The sequence below is a fragment of the Cylas formicarius genome, unplaced genomic scaffold (genome assembly GCF_029955315.1).
Source record: "Cylas formicarius isolate icCylForm1 unplaced genomic scaffold, icCylForm1.1 PGA_scaffold_5__7_contigs__length_24384050, whole genome shotgun sequence".
NCBI lineage: Eukaryota > Metazoa > Arthropoda > Insecta > Coleoptera > Brentidae > Cylas > Cylas formicarius.
Genome location: NW_026844341.1, coordinates 3,226,004 through 3,248,116, shown reverse-complemented (window position 1 = coordinate 3,248,116; position 22,113 = coordinate 3,226,004). Strand labels below are relative to the sequence as shown.

At 34.7% G+C, this 22,113-nt stretch overlaps 1 protein-coding gene across 9 annotated transcripts in view; it reads left to right on the top strand.

Moving 5' to 3' along the window:
• The window catches only part of LOC132701744 (uncharacterized), a 190,533-nt gene extending 169,070 nt beyond the window's left edge, over positions 1-21,463 (top strand). For 5 of the 9 annotated variants that reach the window (XM_060669900.1, XM_060669907.1, XM_060669901.1 and 2 more), the window contains 6 exons: positions 13,208-13,380; positions 16,899-17,198; positions 17,252-17,458; positions 17,519-17,627; positions 17,692-17,857; positions 20,337-21,463. In XM_060669900.1, the coding sequence (XP_060525883.1) occupies positions 13,208-13,380; positions 16,899-17,198; positions 17,252-17,458; positions 17,519-17,627; positions 17,692-17,857; positions 20,337-20,505 (1,124 nt within the window). In that variant the 3' untranslated portion in view covers positions 20,506-21,463. Of the gene's footprint in view, positions 1-13,207; positions 13,381-16,898; positions 17,199-17,251; positions 17,459-17,518; positions 17,628-17,691; positions 17,858-20,336 lie in introns of those variants that run through there. The other 4 variants (XM_060669905.1, XM_060669904.1, XM_060669902.1 and 1 more) reach the window with 3 other exon arrangements.
• The last annotated feature ends 650 nt before the right edge of the window (positions 21,464-22,113 follow it).

The window sequence follows — 22,113 nt, the reverse complement described above, 5'->3', positions numbered from 1 at the left end:
TGTAAAAATTATTAGTGGATATTCTCAAAACCGGATCAATTGTCATGAAAATCATGAAAATACAAAAATTTGCGCAGAATTTTGACCACCATCGCCTTTGCAAATCATTAAGACTTGAAATCCAAAACTATAATTATTCAAAAAAGAATGAGAAAAATTAACTCGCGCATTTGTTAGAAAATTATGGACCGCTTACCATAAGTGTAATTCAAATTGGATCGACATCGCGCGATCGCAAACCGGTATTTGCGATTCGGAACTCCTCCAATGACGTTTTCCTTTTTTGAAAAGCTAAAAGTGAAATTAGATTCCGCAGGTCTCGCCGGTTGGTATACCCCGAAGCGTATCACTTTTACTTTATTTGGCGTTTAGATTATTCCGATGGGTCTATGCCCAACACGTTTCTACATTTCCGAAAATTCAATTGGAATTTTAGAACCTTTAAACAATTTAAACACTTTTTTTCTTCAAAGAAACTTCCATAATACTATTTACAAATCTTCTGTATTCCTGCCTCGTCCTCCTCCGACGCAGGAGGAATCCAGAACATTTGTGAATAATTCTTCTTCTTCTTCTTCTTCTTCTTCTTCTTCTTCTTCTTCTTCTTCTTCTTCTTCTATATTAGGCACTTCTGCCTGTTTTGATTCAATGTAATTTTTATCACAAGTTGTCGTTCGATCTTTTTTCGTGGGCGTCCTATTCTCCTCCGACCGTTGTTCAGACATTCTATCTATATGTTGATTCCATTCTTCATTTCTATTTCTTGTCCAGGTGTTAATGTTTTCAATTCCACATATGTGTCTTATGTTTTCATTTGTTTCTCTATCCCAGAGTGTTTTCCCTGCTATTTTCCTTAATGTTTTCATTTCATTTGTATCCAGGCATTTCAGAGTCTTAGATGTTTCCGGTCTTGTTTCTGCGGTATATGTCATGACTGGTCGAACTACATGCGGGATTTTTTTTTGGACTTTTGCAGTTTGTTCTCTTATTTCATCCTGTATGTTATCATATAGTAATCTAATTCCTAAATATTTGATGTTCATTACCTGCTCTATAATTTGGTTATCAATCAGTTGACATCTAATTGGTTCTTTAGAGATTACTAGTGATTTAGTTTTTTATCCGATATTTTCATGTTAAACTTCTTTGCATTTATATTAAACTGACGCAAATCATCTTCATTCGCAGCTACCGCTTTTTACGCTACGCTTTTTTTGTTTTTAATTATCTAATTATTTCGTTTAATATACCTATAGCTACTTGCGTCTATTTTATTTGTTTTCTATATATTTTAGATTAGTTTTATTATATCAAATGGGATATTTCTGTTGTGAAGTATGAGTATCACGTCCTGAGGCTGCACTCTATCAAATGCCTTTTTGAAGTCTTTGAACCATAACAACACTGAATATTCGTTTTAATATTTGTCTAATTACAAATACTTCGTCATTACAAGATCTTCCACTTTTAAAACCTTGTTGTTCTTCAGGGAGTTTTACAAGTGGAGTTATTTTGTTGGTAATAAACTTTATTGTCAGTTTCAAAGTCGTGCATAGGAGGCTAATTCCTCGATAGGTATTTGGATCAGTCTTCTACCCCTTTCTAAAAAGTGATATCATTATGTTTATCCTCCAGTCTTCCAGTATTTGTGATCTTTGTATTAACTTGTTTATAAACGCTGTTAGTTCTCTATTAAACTTGGGACCTCCGTACTTCAATAATTCATTCTGTATTTCATCTTTGCCAGCCGATGTTCGGTTTTTGAATTTCTTAAATGCTTCTTCCAATTATTCACTATTTATTTCTAATATTTCATCTATTACTGTATCTGGGGTTTCTGATGTTAAATTCTCCGTCTTATTATACAATTGTTTTAAGTTTAATTTAAACTCTAATTATGACATGCCACCGTTTAATAAACTATGTATGAAATTTTTCTTTGCATGACAGGGTACATCGTATGTGTGTGTGTGTGTGTGTGTGTGTGTGTGTGTGTGTGTGTGTGTGTGTGTGTGTGTGTGTGTATGTGTAATGTGTACTCTAGATAGTGATTTGCAGTAGGATTTTTTAAATATCCCGCTCATCCTGTAAGACTGGCCAAAACCGTTGAAAAAGTCAGTTTTCAGTTTTTCCCAAAACTGACACGCTGTACATTACTTGAAAAATAACCGAACTATAGTCCTGATCCTCCCGCCTTTTCTGTTCGGATTAGATGGTTTTTGAGGTTTTTTTTTCGGAACCCAAAATAGCCCAGAATAAAATTTTTACGCATTTTGAAAAAATATTCAATTGAGTAAAAATTCGATTTCAGCGGTTTTTCTAAAGTAACCAGTCACTGAATTATTTTGCAAATGTTTACCACATGACATTTGAATCAACATATCATAAAACTAATTGCAATACGAAATTTAAATTTCTTAAAGTGTGGTCAAAATATTTGTCAAAAATTATGTTTATATTATATATAATCTTCAAGTGAACAGCAGTGCATTTTACATTTAACAGATTTGTTTGCTTTTTTTCCACAATTTTACTTTTAATTATCGTACAGTTAGCGTAGTTGCTAGCTGGGGTTGGCTACTAGAAGGAACAATAAAATTATTTAAATTTCGGAAAAGTTGAGCATCGGTGAGTTCAATAATGTTCCGTTTTGAAATTGAAGTTAATCTTGTCACTTCCGGAAATGTGGCGGAAAATCTAAAACTTCTGGTTTTCGTTTTTATCTTTTTATTTCTTTATTTTAAAACCTTTGCAAAAATCTGTAAATACATTGGCACTTGGAAAATCCCTTACGAAGTTTCGATTTTCTCAAACCATAATCAACTTTTTTTTTGACCGCCATATTGGATTTTTGCATTCTTGAACAGCCATTGTTATTACCTTTTTATTGGTGTATTACAACTATGACATTGTCGTCATTGTCGTTAAAAATGGATTTTACTAATGAAGAAAAACTTTATTGTAAAATGATAGAAACAGTGTCAAGACATCGAAAGTATATTTGAACATGTATTCTGAAAGACGACAACCTCATCGAACATTGTTTAAATTATTACAATTAATGAGAAACTTCAGGATATTTTATAAAAGTTGACGATAAACATGGCTATATGTAAAGAACACAGTTCTACTCTTCTCTGCATCTCCCAAACTCTCTAATGTTTTGGAGCTGTTTCATATTTGGTACCTACCAAAAATATGATAAAAAGATGATAAGATACCTGTATTGTGTTGTTAGACGAGACGCCATCTTACTGAAATCACTTGCTATTGGAGTGAATCATAGGTAAATCATCCAAATGGTCTTTAAGCGTTGACGTCAAAAATTGATTCAGAGTGCCGTCAAAAAATTGACGACAATTTGTAAAAGTACTTTGAGAAAAACGAAACGTCGTAAGGGATTTTTGGCCTGGTCATAAGGTAAAGCCTAAAAAGTTCCAATGGGAATGTATTTACAGATTTTTGCTAACTTTTAAAATAAACACATAAAAAAATAAAAACAGAAGTTTCAGATTTTCCTCCATATTTCCGGAGGTAACAAAAATAATATCAATTTCAAAAAGGAACATTATTGAACTTTGCCCTAATTTAGGTCACCGTTCCAGAGATTCTAGTGGTGAGAGTCTAATTTGAAACACACGGTATACAAAAAAAGAGGAAGACGTCTTAAACAACAAGGATTGAGAGGCTCATCGTCGTAGCTGGAATTATGTAGATAGGTTATATCAAGCGTAAATTTTCACATTTTCCGATTTTCAAAGAGCTTCTGATGGCAGTTTCATATTGTGAGAAATGCGAGACAAAAATGCTTCAGTCAACCCTGTATATCGTAGGAATCTCACAGAATGAATCCAACTAAATCAAGAATTACTTTTGCGATCAAATATACTTAAACGAATTGTTCTACCAACGGAATTTCTAAATTCGCCTCATCTATTCCAAATGGAGTACATTTTAATGACACTAATTACTGCCGGTATGTGCGCCTAGCAGTTGTCCCACTTAAATCGTAAAATTACTTTTAAACGAATCGCAATTGAAATCCAATGTTATATTCCCGCAGTTTTAATGTTTCTCTTGGTCGTCGTGCACAACAGTCGTGTCACTTGCAGTAGTTTTAACTGTATTTTTACGTGCCGAACTCCGTACAAACGCCACATATAGCTAATACTAGTCATTCGGCTCTCGCGTAACAACAGAGTGTCCATCTTTTAATCGCGGAAAGTGTTTCGGACTGCTTGAGATGCGAAAAAACCCATGTGAGTAGCGTTAAATTGTCGTTGTATTTTTCTCGCGTAAATATTGCTGCAGTTAAATATTTAAAATAAAACAATATTTCTTTTAACTTCAAACTACCTCCCCCCCTCTCAGTAAATCTTACCCCGGTAATACGTACAATTCACGATTTGAAAAGAAATCCACCAAAATCTCCGTAACTAAGCTATTATCTTGATTCGGGTTTAAAGGCACGAGTGGCGAGCTTCTTCAGAGGTCCTTCCATCTCCAACAGACTAGTCAGGGAAACCATTGAGATACAAAAACACCCACACAATTTCAACCGAAAGGAGGAGACCCTTTGACTCAACCAAATCTGGAACCCGATCCTTAGGAACGCCCGAGCAGTACCGATCGATATCCCGAGACCAACCGAAGCGGAACAAGCCCCGCCCACCACCAATCACCATAAATGCAACCTGCGCAGGAGAAATCGTCAGTCTACGTCCAACATCGGAGATAGAAGGACCTCTGAAGAAGCTCGCCACTCGTGCTAGCGAAACGTTAGGAAGTAATTCCAATCGACGACGGCCTTTAAACCCGAATCAAGATAATAGCTTATCAACGGACCGCGAAAGCCTTAACCAATTTATCTCCGTAACTGGATTAGTTTTGGTTACAAACCAATGTCGAAAAATGCCTTCGTTCTATCAAAACTCGGAAAGTTCGGGTATTGGAGATTCATGATTATTTGAAAACCTATTGAATTTAAATTTTAACTTACATAATACATATATACATATATAGGAGCTTTCCAGCCATTGTAATATGTCTAATTTTGTGGAATGAAGAACATACCATCTGTGAAGTTGAGCTACAAAAACAGTTTTTCTTTTGTTTTTATTAATTATTAATTTTTTCAAAAAATAGAAATGCGCTGAGTGGGACAAGTTCTGGAGTTCCGCAAGGATCAAATCTTGGACCCATTTCTTTAAGTTATTGATAAAGGATTTGCCGAAAACAGTTCGGGACTCCAAGTGTTATTTGATGAAGATTTTAAAGTTTTAGAATAAAGAATCGTCAAAATGTACTTTTACTCCACAATAACTTGGAGTAAAACATTGCAAAACGATTCTGCAAATCAATAACCATGAAAAAGCAAGACATTAATTAGAAAAACATGCGGGGTCACATTGAATAATTAACTTAATTTCATAGCCACATAGAGCATATAAAATGGTGTATTTGTGCATAGTGGAAACAATTTTGTTTGTTAAATTTTGCAGAATAGTTTATTTAACTAGTAAAGTATTGAATATTGTAATCATAAGAGATCAATGAGTAAATAAATACTGTGGTAAGCTTATAAAATAACCAATATAATGTTTACCAATTGCATTGCATACAGAATTTTCGTACAAACTACATTTTCCGATAATACCAACTCATTACGGAGATTTAAAAGAAACTCACATACTCTGTATGTCTATCTTCTAAACTTTTTTAAAGAATCTTCCAAAAAGGGGTCATATAAGCTAGAAAAAAACAAGGCATTAATTCGTCTACATCTACATCTGAAATGTGACATTATCAATGAAGACATATGTACGTGGCTGAAATAAAAGACGTTCAGTCATTGAAAAAGTTATATTAAAATAAATGTACAGGGTGGGCCGTTTATCTTCGGACACTACCTTATCTCAGAAACTATAAGGGATGGAGCCAAAAGTTATATCCAAAAGTTAATTGGGGTTTTACAATTCTTCAATTTATTTGAATGTTGTATATTTTCCTTGGGAAAGTATCAACTTTCTTATTTTAAATGGAACACCTATACAAAATTCCAGACATATTTTGTGTATAATGTCCTATACCTAAGTCTAACCGTTTTGACCGTTTTGACTTAAAATATCTGCGAATTTTTGCCATTTATTGTTTCACTTGAGTAAGTTTTGTTGTAGACAAAAGAATCGAATAACGGATTTCATAACAAATTTCGATTCATATTAATACATGGTACGCGAAATATAAAACTAAAAATCAAATTAAAAAAATTGCGAAATTTTTTTTTTTAAATGGAAACTATCCATTTTTAGAATCTTGTCATTTAACATTAAAAATTAAGGCAATTTTATGTAAAGTTGTATGTGCCTAATATTTTTACCTTTTGAAATATTTTCTTTTAAACATTTGTCAATCACAAATAATATGCTGTTGCCATATAAGTTCAGTTAGTGTTAGGTGGCTATGACGACGTTTGAACAAAACAAGTGTTATGATTTTCCATGTCATAGTCGACCATAATCTTGCCGATGCGCGTATGATGAAAGATTATGTAAATGTATGTATGCATTATTTATACACAATAAGGCTAAGGATACGAGATAACGTTGGTGAATATTTTATTAAGGAACAATCAATAAAAAATTAATAGCTTAAAAAGGATAATAATTATTGTAACAGTTGTTCAATATGTCATCTACTTTGAGCAACACAAGTGGTATAACGGGTTTCTAAATACATAATGGCATTTCTAACAGATTCAGTCCCATTTAAATATCCGAAACCTTCTCTTATCCGTCGTTTCAATTCTTCGGCAGTTGACGGTTTGTGTTTATAAACTAAAGCTTTTAATGTACCCCATAGAAAACATCTAATGGAGTTATGTCGGGGCTCCTTGGAGGCCAGGCGTAACTACCATTCTCCCCAATCCATTCTCTATTTGCATTTAAATAGGTGCAAATTTCTTGACTTCTGTGATAAGGAGCGCCATCCTGCTGCCAAATCAAATTTCGTCGTACCCTTTCAGGCACTTCATTTTCAACAAAGGGATGGATAATATTTAAAAGCTCTAAGTAGCGTTGGGAATTTAAGTTCTCATCAAAAAATATTAGACCCATTATTCTGAACCTCCAAATGGCGCACCATACTTTGAGGTTATAAATATGGACTCATCTATCCAAATAATATTAGCAAATATATTTTTTTGAAAAGTGTCTTTCCACAAGATTTTTGCAAAAATCAAACCTGATGTTGTAATCCCGTTGCTCTAATTTCTGAACTGAACAGAATTTATAGGACTTCCAGTAATTTATTTGAAGGCACGTTCAAATCGTCGTTCCTTTGACATCTGGATCTAAAGACGCATTTCGGGTTCAGGAGTATCTGCAAAATGCAACAAAATATTAAGTTGAAACTATGAAAACGCCTATTTTTTTCTTTGTTCAAGGTTCCTAATCTAAAGTGTTGGTAAATCGTGTCGAAGATCTTTTTTTCTGAACACCTTCTTAATGGAAATTTTGTTGTACAATCTCTAAAAACCAGAGTCCGATTGTTATTGTTCGATATGTAACATATGTAACATATCATAGAATTTCTCTGTGGTAAACATGATACCCAAGCCAGCGAATAAATTAAATTTATAAACGATAATTAAATAAATTAGTAATGTGTCAAAAAATATTTGAATTTGAATTAGGATGAAGGAGGCAGCGTCCTAGCGCTTGTTTTGTTTAAACGCCACCTTACACTAACTGAACTTATATGGCACCAGCATATTAAAATTAAAATATATCTAGAATTTTGTATAGAATTTAAAAATAAAGTAATATTTCATTTAAAATAAGAAATTTGATACTTGCTCACGAAAAATGAAACACCATTTAAAACATTCAAATAAATTGAAGATTTGTAATCTCCCAATTAATTTTTGTATATAACTTTTGGCTCCATGCCCTATAGTTTCTGAGATAAGGTAGTGTAATAAGATAAACGGCCCACCCTATACTTAATACCATACATTTTAATTTTACTTTTTTATATATAGTATACATTATACTTGTTGCATAATATACGATTTCGGGAGCCAATTTTCTTTATTTTTACCTTGAGAAAGCTCCATTCGATATAACATCCACTCCTATTAAATGATGTGTACTTTTATTATTAACACTGTTGAAGAAAGCCTATGATGACAATTGCATAAAGATGGCTAGTGGAAAATTTAGAAATTACAATGTATGCTCCACACATGAAAAAACGGCAACACAATTTTGAATAATTTGGGTTGATGGGATGAAACTTTTAAAAGCATTCACAAGCCCATGATTTTTATACGCCAATAAACGAATCCATACAATTGTCTGGTCGATAAATTAAAAATCATTAAAAGAATACTTAAAATTACAAATATCAGGTTACATTGATTATTTAAATTTGCATTTCCTAACTCACCGCGGGCAATTTATGCACTTCTAAATAATTCGATAGACCTAAATTGCATAAGAATTGCATCCTGCTGCATTATGAAACATTCTCCCCCGGTTCCCCAATCACTTTTATTCATATATGAAAAATTGTGGGTGTAAAACCGGCTTTAGGGGTTACAAAATCTATTGGTAACACATTTTCGTCATAACATTCTTAGAACTTCTTTTATGTCTTGGTTTGATTTTTGGTGTCGGTGTTTTCAGCGATACATTCCGATATTTTTCAAACGTTTCATGTGGCAATAAAACAAAATTTAACAAAAAAAAGTATTTTGACAATTGTTCAATATTTGGATTTAATTTTAAATCGGCAACTGAGCAGATGAAGCAACTGGAAATTGAGAATGAAGAGAAAGAAAGTTGATTGTCCGGTATAAGTATGGAAATGAAGACAAAGAGGGACGTATTGATTAAAATGACAGAAAAAGTGTCGATTTTCCAAGAGAAGAAACCATAGAAACTAAAAGAAAGAGAAGGCGAGATTTATAAAAGTGTAAAACGAAATGGTGAAATATGTAGCATTAATTTTTTTGAGCAGTATATTATATTAATACCCTGCAAACCAATCAACATTTTACCCAGTATTTAATTCAATGAGCCATAAAACATTTCAGTATACTTTTCTTTATTTGAATTCTTTCCAATGTAGCCAAATTTACTGATCAGAATTGGTTATGACTGGAGTGACATCTGCAGCGACCAACCGCATGAAACACATGTTCGTTTTGAGTCAGCACATTATTTACCCTCTTTAGAATTTGTAGTAGCAAGCTTCTTAATAAGGAATTGTGATAGGCTGGTTTTTTTAAGACTTCGGTTGTTTGTTTGGGAGAACTCTGACTCCTGATACTGCTGATCACTTGATCGCCCGTCCTTTTCGTTTTCCTTGTTTCCGTAAAACCTTTGTATTCGTTTTTTTAAGTGAGATTTCACATGGTATAATTTTTTTATATATATTTGAACTTTAAGTTCCCCTCTAGTATGTTGGACAACGGAGAACTGAGTGCTAGTACAATAATACAGTAATATTACTCCATGTTTCCGATATACCTATGTTATTTGCATATAAATTTACTTATTTCCATTTTTCCATGCACCATTATTTATATTGAGATGCTGTATATAGTGATCCCTCAGATCAATTTAATTAGCTAGGTAATTCGCTAGATTGCTTTTGTTTCACTTATTTTCATAATCCACTAGAACTTTGTTTCTCACATATATTTATATCTCGAGTTTCCCAATTTGCGGGTGTATTAAATATTAAATAATTGTTGTAATAATTGATAAGTTTTGTTTCATAAATTACAACAGTAATATGCAGCTCACACATGGGCGATTGAAGTAAAACAGAAAAACAGAAGAAAAAGAGAGAATCAGAAGAAAGCGAGCGAAAATATTTGAATGACGACAAAGAGGGAGAAAGGGCGAAAAAAGAAGCAATTTTCGACTTATTTGTTCTTTTTGTATCTTTGTTGTCACTATTACTATTCATTTGTGATATGGTTTGGCTTGTAAATAGGAATCACAAGCCGTGGGTCAAATAACGCTTGCTTATATACCGATCAGTCCCTGTACAAATAGATAATCGTGTATAATCGTCTAATTCCATTCACGACCACTTCCACCATTCCGCGGCGGGCCGTGACATACTTTGTATACCATTTTACTACGTCCAACTGTCTCACGGCGACAGGTGCGTGTGTTTGTATAATAATCGTTAATTTGAAACCGGACAGTTTCACTATTTTGATTCCATTAGCCCGGACATTTTCTCTTCGTTTCCGCCGATCATTTTAGTGTTTCTTACGTGTGTGCGTTTTCAAAATACTGCGTGATTCCGGGTTTTAAGGCACAAACTGAAACGGATGATGGATCTCATCATTTTAAGTAAAAAAGTTTATATAAATAAAATTAGTAGCGAAAGAGGAAACTAAAGTTTGAGTAAGGCAAACAGGCAAAATGAAGTTATTTTTGAACGGATATTCTTATTAATCTCGACAACGGTTCATTGGTTGAAAAAAATTGAATAGCAAGAAAAATTTCTAAATTGAACAAATCACTCAATTTGGTAACTGGAAGCTGTCAGGCGCATACTAGTAAAAAGTTTGTGAGGTTAAAGAAACCTCTACCATGTAGATTTTATATCAGCTTTTTTAGCTAAAGTGACCAGATCCAACACCCATTTCAGTTTGTGCCGTAAAACTTGAATCACCCCGCATATTACTGAGTGAAGTTCCCAATAGCCAAAATTGTCAACGCTTGGCCAAATTTTATTGACAAAAAACAACATCTGCATATTTATATCAACCGTTTTTCGAAAGCACACAGAATCGAAATTGCGCACATTAAAATTCTGTAGAAATTTTTTGTGGGTACAATTCCTTCGAAGCTCAATTGTTGAGATATGGACATAAAGCAATGTTTAATCAATGTTAATTCTGAATTTCGAATAATAATTAATATCCAAAAAATGCTAAGTGTATTGTGCAGAAATGATGTAAATATTAATTTTATATACTATTTTTTAGCTTCTTAGCTTTTAACGCCTTAATTGCTAGATTAATTACAATTAAAACGCCAAAACACTGAACATACTTTTTCGAAGTCAAATAAACAATTCCTGCAGTATATAACATAATACAATTGAATTATCGATATGACTAACTACTCCATATCTGTATCAGGTGACATTTCTATTTTTGTAAATTCTGCAGACAAATATATCAGATATATCCATAGCTATATTCTAAATGAATAGTTATTGGCTTTAAACACTCTTAACAGATGCTTAAAACCCAAAACTGCTTGAATTTATCCACAAAACTTGTAGTATAATTAATACAAAATATATACTTATACGTTATTTTAAAGTAATGTAAAGAAATATTCTGATATCATTCAACTATAAACAATTTTTGTGTGGATAGACAGGTTAAAACTGAGTAATAATTTATATTTTAAATATTTTTTATTTAAAGGTGAATTAAGCAACCAAAGTAAATACACATAAACACAACACAACAAAAAACAGAATTCTTTCTTTTCTTTAACAACTAGGTTATTTATTAATTACTTGTATTATGTACATAGTTTACCAAGTTATATATGTATGTATATATTATATATGTATCTTATCTTATCTTATAATGCAAAATTACATTTTGACACCACCAATAAATCACAAAAATTCTACCTAAAAATGAGACTAGATGAAAAAACATCTTACAAATAAATAAAACAAACATTGTTTCAGGACTCCACATAGTGCTCCAAACTCGGTGGGCTATTAAATGTACGCGAAAAATAGAAAAAGACATGCAAAGAGTTACTGATCTCCACTTTTAAAATACCAGAACTATGCACTTCATTGTTTTAATGAAATGGAATTGAAGTAATTTTTTAAAATCCATGTATACGCTTAATCAAATCTTCATATTTTTAGCTGAAATTGTTGCATATATCAAGAGCTGTATAGCACAAATATATATCACACAGAAACTCCCAGAATTGTTCATATAATCTAAAAATGTTATATTATACACTTAAAAAAATAAAATTCCAAATATTTAGAATAGCCTCCGCAATTCAAATTTAAATTTCCCACCTTTTTCCATTCTCAGTAAAATTCGAATAGTTTCGAGAAACTCTATACATTAACTAATTAAATTTTATAAAAACTCATTAACACGACCCCGAACGACTCTAAAGAAAAATGCAATTAAGAACAACGCAGCTCCCCAGCAAGCACGCTGCCGTGCAATTATTATCTGCAGGATTTCAACACGTCCAAGTTACCACTAATTTTTTTCAATGTCTTCATTTATATTATGGTCACTTTCTTCTGGCAGTTAGTGGCGAAGAAAGCTGAAACAGCGCGCATTCTGCGAAGTGCATGGCATGTTAACAGTACCCAGAGAAATTTAATAAGGACGGACGTTTGCCTAGACGTTTTAAGTGATGATCAGCGCGGTGTTAAGTGCCCAAAAAGTTGATAGCCAAAGTATGTATGTATATATAAGAGGGCACAACGAAAACTCGTTTTGGCCTGACGGCTGCATTAAAAAGGGGTGCTTACACTACCAGCGGCTTGGGCAGGGATAAAATGAGTATTTGAAAAGATAATAATTATTTTAGATTATTTATTTTTAAAAATTCTGTCTTCATTTTTCACGGAAAGTGAACAGTGTTAGTGCGTTGGGAAAGGTAAACCGCCGTAATTCCTTTTAAACCTTCTAGTGGAATTCCTGCCATACCATGGTCGTTGTTTCGATCCTGGTTTCAGTGGTATATAATTTTTTAAGTAGCTGAGTTAATTGACGCTTTCAGAAATCAATTGGTTCTAATCTGAACGACCGTTACAACTTGTATCTTATTAAAAATGGTGGAAGCTGGGGAAAGCCCGATTCTACCGGTCTGCAAAGAATCTTAAAGAGCTTAGCAATCACGGTTTTGGTTGTTTCTTCGATTACTATTTTTATGTGGTTTACCAGAATATGCTTAATTAAGTGTTTGAAAACAAATAAACAGAGTGAATCAGTCTCATCTTTTCTCGATATCGAACCTTTATAGTTATACGTAATTAAAACAAAACTTGTAAAAATCTAGCGCAGCAGTATTATACTTTTTTATTATTTTGGTCATTTTTGGAGATAAACGCTTAAATAAATAAAAAAAACTCTTTGAGCCACATCGTTATACAATGGATGTCGTTTATTTCGCAGAATCGCCAAGGAAATACGTCGAAAATCAAGTGACGATACACTACAAGACACCAGTACGTCAGGAGATCAAGGAATATGTATCGGAGGACGAGCTGGCCTACAGGCAGGCGGAGGCCATGAAGAAGATCTACGAGGAAGAGAGAAAACGAAAGTATCTACAGGTTAGCGAAGAAGTAAGTTGGGATTTGGTCGAAGGGGTTCGGATCGGTGTGGTGTTTTGGCTGGCCATTTGCTTACAATTCTAATATGCTTAGGCTGACGCGTGTGTTTTTCCTTAAGGTTGATGTTTTTTTTTGCGCAATTAAGAAGGTGGTTATTTTATTTTTAGCAACGGTTTTTATTTGAAGTATTCTTGTGAAATAAGACTTAGGAAATAAAGCATTTATTATACAATTTCTTTCTTCAGCAATGAATTTCACTTGTTTCTTGGCTTTTTCGTTTGGCCAAATCAAACACTGACCGAAAACAACAGTATTGATATCCACAGTTAATAATAGCAAAAATAGAGACTATCTACGGCTTATAAATTCCATTAAAATGTTTACAGTCATTAAGCATCATCTCCCAATCTGGCCTAACACACCTGATCCGCAGCTTCATCCAACTCTCAAGGTACTGCGTTGCGCAATCAATATATTGCTTAATCTTTAAATAATTATTTCTTGTTTGTTTGTTTACGTTACCAACCACAATGCAAGGTTAAACAAGACATTGACGATAAATCGAGACACGGGTATATATTTATTACATTGTCCCGGATTTTTCTTAACCACAAATTTACCCAATACATCGGTAGCACAAAATTTCACAAATTTTTCTCACTGAAATTAAGATTGTCTGAATTTTATTTGCCATTTTAACTTGTAATTTCTAAGTTTAATTGTATTATGTGCTTTGAGTTCTTAATTTTTAATAAACATTCATTCTTAAACAAATTGCGGCAGAATTTTAGTGTCTTTTTGCCACTAATTGTTTGGAGTTTTCCGCTTCTATTATAAAAATTTCCTTCCGCGCCATAATGGCAATATTAACATCTTAAATACCATGAAATATGCGCAGCTAACATTGTCGATATTGGCATTTACTGACTTACTCCCGTATTCATTCAAATAACTTCTTAACTTAATTTTTCAAAAACTTCCGTAGGCTGTGAATCTTGTAGGTACTTGTAGATGTTGACTCTATTTCTCCAAACATAAAACTGTCTGAAACCAGTTTCAGACAGAGAAATCCAGAAGAGACCTACAACTTCCTAATTTGTTTATGTAATATATACAAACTACCAAGTTTGCAATATTTGCAGTCTTGAGCTCAAAACTATCAGAATTTTTCAGTAAAAAATTGTCTACGATATACTTGCTTCGATATTCCTGTCTTAGTTAATCAACTGCTGGTACTTTCATGTAATAAGATAAGCTGTCTCAGTACTGACAGCAACTGGATGTGCCAACAGAAACTACTATCACAATATGTCTTGAAAACTCAGAGTAGCATCACTCCATCAAATTTTCTAATAGACAAATGTTTTACCATCAGAATACTGACACTATGGAGACCTAGATAACATTCACATTTATTGAAGAAGAAGCACAACACAACTTTCAAGATAATGAGATCTAAAACTTTACAATTTTAGAGCTTTAGTGTAGCATCAATCTTGAGATACCATGAAACTAATACACTTGGTACTGCGTGCATTACCTTGTCAGAAACCATGAAAGACAGAGGAATGAGGTGGCGAAATTCCAAAGCGATATTGCCTACAGACCTCAGTTACCTCTTCCCTTTGAGTGAACTATAACAAGTTTTCACCTTTTAGTGTCAATTAATCAAGTGAAACTCAGTCTTAAAGTTTTTAAAGTTTAAAAATTCGAAATGGACGTCCAGAATAAAAGGAATTGCCGGGTAAAGTCTGTTTATAGATATAAGAAAGTGACTAACTGATACGAATTAAGGAAAGACCCGGGCACCGTACTTTGCTTATAATTTAATTATTTGGGGTTTCGTTACGAAAGATACTAAACAATATTTATTTATTTATGTATGTAATTATGTTTAAATCTAGGAATAAAATTACAAATTATTTTTATTACCTATTTAAATTACTTAAAATTATTCACATAATATATCAGTATCACTATCGCTATCATCCCCTGTTCTAATTATTATTTGTTCTATATTATTTGCAATATGGATATACAATTGTTCTGCTTTTTCTATATGTTTAACAGAATTTGCCCAACTCTGTGGAGGGATGTTAAAAACTTCGGTTTCTATAAGTTTGAGGACATTGAAGTTAACACGGAGAAAAACATTGTCTCGACAAATGGCAGATTTCAGTTGGTGCCAAACATATTCAAGCTTTGTAGAACCTCAATTAATTGCTTTTTGGCATAATCTTCGTGAAAATAAATGTCGTTATTATACATTTAGTTTTGGATTGTTGCTTTTGTGTCACATGAAGAAGGGGTTTTAGTCAACTGTCTACTGTAATAACTTGTCCATTACAATAACGCTATTAGGAGGAATGTTTGGAACTAGTTTGTTTTTGAACCAACTTTCAAATAAATCAGCGGTGGTAATCATGGTAATCCAGAGAAGATTCTTTAATACTTTTCGCCGACAGAGAAAGTCCATTTGGAATCCAACCATCTTTAGATCCAGCATGCACCTCTTTTGATGGCGCGTTTGTTTTACATTTATCAGTTGAGTCAACCCAACCCTTTTGCGGGGTATCATAAGTGTCGAACAAGGTTTCATCCAAGTAAATAATTGGCCTTTGTTGTTCTCTGTAAATCCTAATTTTTTCTAGATGTTCCAGTCGCCATTTCCGAATTCTAAAAGATTCCATTAAAACTTACCTTTTATCAATTTTTTTAAATCTAAAACCCATGTGTTGAGTACACTTCCATAAGGTAGTTCTGCCACATTTAACACCACTCTTTGTTCCTCGTATAACTGATCACTTTCATCTCCACTCGAGAAAATGTTAGCATCGCTTCTTTTTTTCTTCGCTGAAATGGGATTATTCACAATTTTCCATACAGTGGATGTTGGAATTTGCCTCAATGTGGCCGTTTCTTCTAAAGATGCTGCTGGCACCACGTTCAATGAGAGTCAAGTAAACATTGTTTATAACTTCCTTAGTCTCAATAGAATAGTGTTTTCTACATTTGGGCGGGAGCATCTCCTGAGATGCACTAGACTCGCAAATATTTTGCATAATTCGCACACGATTCAACACACGCTGTATTGCACACGAAATAAGAATGATTACTAATAAACTTGAACTAAGTAGTATACCAAACCAAAGAATATTAAACACAGGTAGGTATACAATTATTTTCTATTACGGACCACAATTTTACCTGAATTTAAATTCCGAAACTTTAGGTAATAATCTTGTTGCATTGTATTTTAATGACCACCCTTGGATAATCCCATTAAAATGCAATTGGTCACTTTCTTATATCTATGAACAGACCATACATTCTTCTATCTGCTATGTACCCGTCTATAAGAAAAATTTCAACGTAGCAACGAAACTCTCTCTTTCGTATATTTCGCGATTCCAACGCATGTATCACTATAAGGTCTGTATTTGGTAGATTAATAGTTTAGCAATCCAATGGACCAACGCATTAACCTCACGGCACGCCTCATGTAACCTTCGCTCTCTTCCTTATTCCAGGAACTTCAAGATATGAAGTCGAGGAGGCATACGGACAACTTCATTCCTTCCCAGAAATCCCCGATTCCGTTAAATAGATACGACGACTTTGACGATCTCACCAACGCACCCAAAGTCCGACCCAGGTCTCCGGAACCTAGACTAGTGGCTAGAGCCCTCTACAATTTTGTCGGCCAAACTGCTAGGGAGCTCACTTTCCGCAAAGGTGATCTAATCTACGTTCGGAGACAAGTCGACAAGAACTGGTACGAAGGAGAACTCAACGCCATGGTCGGACTGTTCCCGGTCAACTACGTCGAGGTTGTGCTCAACAGACCACCTCGAGGTGTCATTTTCTAAAGTATTTTTTGCAGATCGTCCCGTACGACGGTGCCAAGAGCACACCCAGGAAAGCCCACGAGGGTCAAGCGCGAGCCAAATACAATTTCGTCGCTCAAACCCACTTGGAACTGTCGCTGGCCAAAGGCGAACTGGTGACGATCACCAGACGAGTGGACGACAACTGGTACGAGGGAAAAATCGGCGGTCGGAAGGGTATATTCCCAGTGTCGTACGTCGAGGTACGTCGAGCAGCCTCTCATCTAACCCAAGCTCTGCAGGATTTCGGTTCTTGGTTTCAGGTTCTGATTGATCCCAGCGATCCTCCACCGCCGAGCACTAAACCAGTCGCGGCACCCGCGGCTCATTCCTTGCTTTTGAACGGTTCCGCGCAAGGCAAGGAATCCATGGGTAAGAAATTAAGAATAGTATCAATTAATGAAAGTGAGGGTTTTGAATTTTTTTTTTCGAACAGGGAGCCACCTCTACACCCCGAACATCTCGAACTCACAAACGTCGGCAAGTTACCACGCGAAACCCGTCCAATTGACCGGCAACGGGACATACTCCACGTTGCCCAGGGCAAGCAAAGGTGCCATGAGTCAGGCTCTTCATATCGAGACTCAGTCTGAACCCGTAGCGTAAGTATTAATGTCACACTTGTGAGTTATTTACGATGAGTAAGTCGCTGGGGTATTTTTTTGCACCGGATGTCCCACTTTGGGTAATATTGTCAGGTACTCTTTCATTTTTTAAGATAGAGAGCAGACCCGAAAAATAATTAGCGCAGCTAACTAACTACTCGGGGAGATGTTAGGGTAGAAAACTACAAGCTTTTTATTCGAATATTCGCTTCTCTAAATCCATATTTCAGTTTGAACATTCATATAACCAGGTCTCAAAAATCTCATTCTGAAATACTGTAGAACTCTATTCCAGCAGTTGTCAAATGGGACAATTTTGTTTAAGTAGTCAATGAGTATTTCTCATGTAGATAAGAGCCGTCTCCTACTTAACTTTTTTTAGTAACCCGCCATTTTTTTGTAATTACAATAGCGCAGCATTTTTTTAAAACTTTTTATCGTATTGTGGCTTTGCGTTGCCGTATCGAACGTCAAAACCCGATCAAATGAGAATAGCAAAAACACTTTCAAGGTCGTTAGTCTGAAGGATACCTTATTTTATTCCTGAAGCGACGTGCATTTCAAGATAACCTCCGAAGTCATCCAGATCGGATTAAGGTTTTTAGAAACATTAAAGGCTTTTCGTATAGCCAAATATAAGAAAAGTAAATGGCTAAGTTTTTCTATATTATGCACCCTGCAAAAACGCAATTTTATTTGCCTCGTTTAAAATTAATTGTAAACGTAAAAATTACTGTCGATGAGTTAATACGAAATATATACGAGGGTGGCAAAAAAAATTATACAAATAAAATAGATTGTTTCATTAAATTAAATGGTTGAGGTGCCATCTATCCTATACAACTTTTTTCTTCTATTTAATTATTTCATAAATAACTAATTAAATGTTGAACTTTCTTTCTTTTCCTTTTGGCTACTGTGCGGTGCGGTTATTTATCTTTCCTCCCACACCTATTTGGAATAATTTTGTACTTTTGAAAGTGTACAGTACTTTCCAAACAGCACCTTTACACGGCTCCGAAGAAGTATGTCACACAAATGTACTCTAAGTATATATAGATTCTTTATTATTTTAAAAATAATTCCTGTCTCACCTTGAATGCTTTGACTCTATCTGATGTCCGCCAGAGCGTAAGCGGAATTTTTCTATTTTAACTGCTGCGCCTACAAAATTAAAATCATCGTCAGTTAAAATAAATCCAGTTTCTGGACATAAACTGTTAAATCAGTAATAGTACAATTAATGCAATTAATTGGCTCTTTGGAAATTTTTTCAATGGCTACTCACTTTCCAAAGAACATTATTAATACTTTTTATAAAACTTCTGGATTCCTCCTGCGTCGGTTTTTGTTGAGTCGAACTAGCTAACGTTTCGCCAATCATCCGGTACTCTGTATCTGCTTATATATTGTTTGGGGGAAGGAGAGCTAAATGAGTTTATTTATCTTAAGGCTCTTTCACTTTCTTTGAGCCTAGTTGATATTTTTCGTCCGGTCTCTCCAATGTATTCTTTCCCGCATATGCATGGAATGCTGTAATTTCCTGGCATCTCAAATGGAATTTTGTCTTGTACGGATCGAAGATGTTGAGATTTTTGGAGAAGTGGTAAATCTGTTATATTTCTTTAGAACTTTTGATATGTGGTCAGTGATGTTCTGAATATAAGGAAGGACAACAGTGGGAAGTGTGGGATTGCTTTGGGTTTCATTGCTATTGGAAGTTTGTGGTGAAGTGTATTTTGTGATGGAGCTCTAATTATCTTTAATGTTTAAATTATTAGAGAGAAGAGAGCCAGTTTCAGTCAAGCTCTGAAGAAGCCAACACGATGATTGGCGAAACGTTAGCTAGTTCGTAGTAGCCTTTGGAAGTTTCTTTGAAAAATTAACATTATTAATAACTTAAAATGCCATCACTACTAGCAGGTCACCTTCAATATTCACGAGTTCACTTGGAATAAAGACATTTTAGTTAAGTTCAGTTTTAGTTAGCTAACCCAACTTTCTCCAATGTTTGATATTTGTTATTTATATTTTATGACATAGAACCTAATATGGAAGAACTGATATTTCTTCAAACTCATAAACGTTTTCCCCAAATGAAGCCTTTGTAGTAAGTTAAAGTTCACAAGTTGGACAAACAGCCAGAAAGCTGACAAAAATCCGGTGACATTTCACAAATCGCGATTTCATTTGATAAGGCTAGAACACGGACTCGTATTAAACACCCACACTGACCCATCAACATCTTTGATGTTAACATTTATTGAAGAAACTGAAAAGATTCACGACACATAGCTACTCATACGAACAACCGTTTATTCTAGGCATTTCGAACGTAAACTCAGAGTTATTCGCCTTGTTATTTGTCTATCCTGTTTTCAAATGCTAACCCAACTTTTCCTAACGTCTTGACATTTGAGATATTTGTTTAGGATTTTATCCGCACCACCAATAGGATATTTTTCTCTCTTCTCAGATATCGAGCCCTCTACAAGTACAACCCACAGAACGACGACGAACTCGAGCTGCTAGAGGGCGACACCGTCTACGTATTAGAAAAATGCGACGACGGGTGGTACGTTGGGTCGAGCGTGCGGACCGGCGCCTTCGGCACGTTCCCCGGCAACTATGTCGAAAAAATCTAGCGCCAACGAGCCTCGCAAAATCGCCTTTGGACGACGAACACAGAGTGCCTAACGTTTACTAACTGCCAAACGGAGTTTGGAGATGGAAAATTTGCAACCGCCGCCACTGAGTAACACGACCGAGCTAACAAACGAAAGCATTGCCATATATATAGAACACTTGACGGGATCGTAGCATTCGCCCCGCCCATTAATTATAAATAGAACACTTACGACAAACAAGATGTGTTGCAAATTTTCGAAGACAGTTTGAAGTTGCCCTCGTATAGCTTTCCCGTAGTGTAACCGTACAGGGTGGTCCACTCTTTTTTAGCAGACTTTGCCCTCAAATTCTTCTCTTTTTAACAAATTCTCGGAAAAAATATTAGCTTTTACGCGCTCCAAAAAGTGAACCACCCGTGAGCAGGCAAATAGTTAAGCGAGTTCTAGTCATTAGCCGATCGTAGAAGTTTATTTACACCAAATTCGCCCCGTATACATATATATTTTTGTTGTAATTTATAGTTAGTATTAATCGTAAAACAGGATAGAGAGGCCTCAAACACACAGGACGTCCCGAAGCCAAATATTTTTCAGACCGCCTGTAGACGCGTGTACAGGAAAAGAAATTTGTTCTTCCATGTATTCGTAGAGCGTAGATGGCGTCCCCTGGTTGATGCGTGTTCCTCCTTAACTCGATAACCATACACCCTTCCCGTGTAAGACTTATTCCTCTAGAAGAGTGCCTTTGAGAATACAATACTTTTTATTAACACCGGGTATATATTATTATATCGTAGTAGTCGTAACCTGTTATTTGTTATTTAATTCTGTTGCAGATTTTGTAATCGCTATAGAGACGATTTGTTTTGTTAGTCTAGATGACCTAACGTTTCATTTCGGCGTTGCTTAGGAACGCGCGTTTTCTCATTTACACGATGTAACATAATTTGTTTAAATAAAGATTGCGTATAAACTAGATTGTTGTTTCTATTCGTTGTCCTGTGATCTAGCAAAGAAAAGGCAGGGCAGGATGACCAGGCTAGGTAAAAATGAACTTTCAGCGCCGGTTTTATTTAAGTGTATGTCCAGGGATTATAGGAGATAATCTTTCTTTAACGGATCGCTTAAGGGGGAAATGTATTTGCAATTTCTCCAAGAGGAACTACCACCTTTGCTGAAAGAGTGGAGACAAAACATGTGGTTAATGCAAGATGGCGCTCCACTCCATTTTACATTGGGTCTACGAAGGTATTTACATCAGCCATTTGAACATTGATAGATAGGTCGGGGCGGAGCTCTAACTTGGCCGCCTCGCTCACCAGACCTTAATCCGATAGACTTATTTTTTTGGGGGCACTTAAAGTTTTTAGTGTAGGAAACACCTATACGACAAAAAACAATATACGATTGCGAAATCATTAGAAATAGGTTAGAAGTATTTTTTCGTGTTCACAAGCATTTTTTAAAATGTATAAGAAAAGGTTTAGAAATGAACGGTGGGCATTTTGAAAATGAATTGTAAATAGAGTTTTATGCTGTTTAACTCCCGATTATTATCAGTAATTTTTTATTTTCGAATTATGTTACTTAAATTAAACATGTTATTGCATTGACTTATGCCTTTTT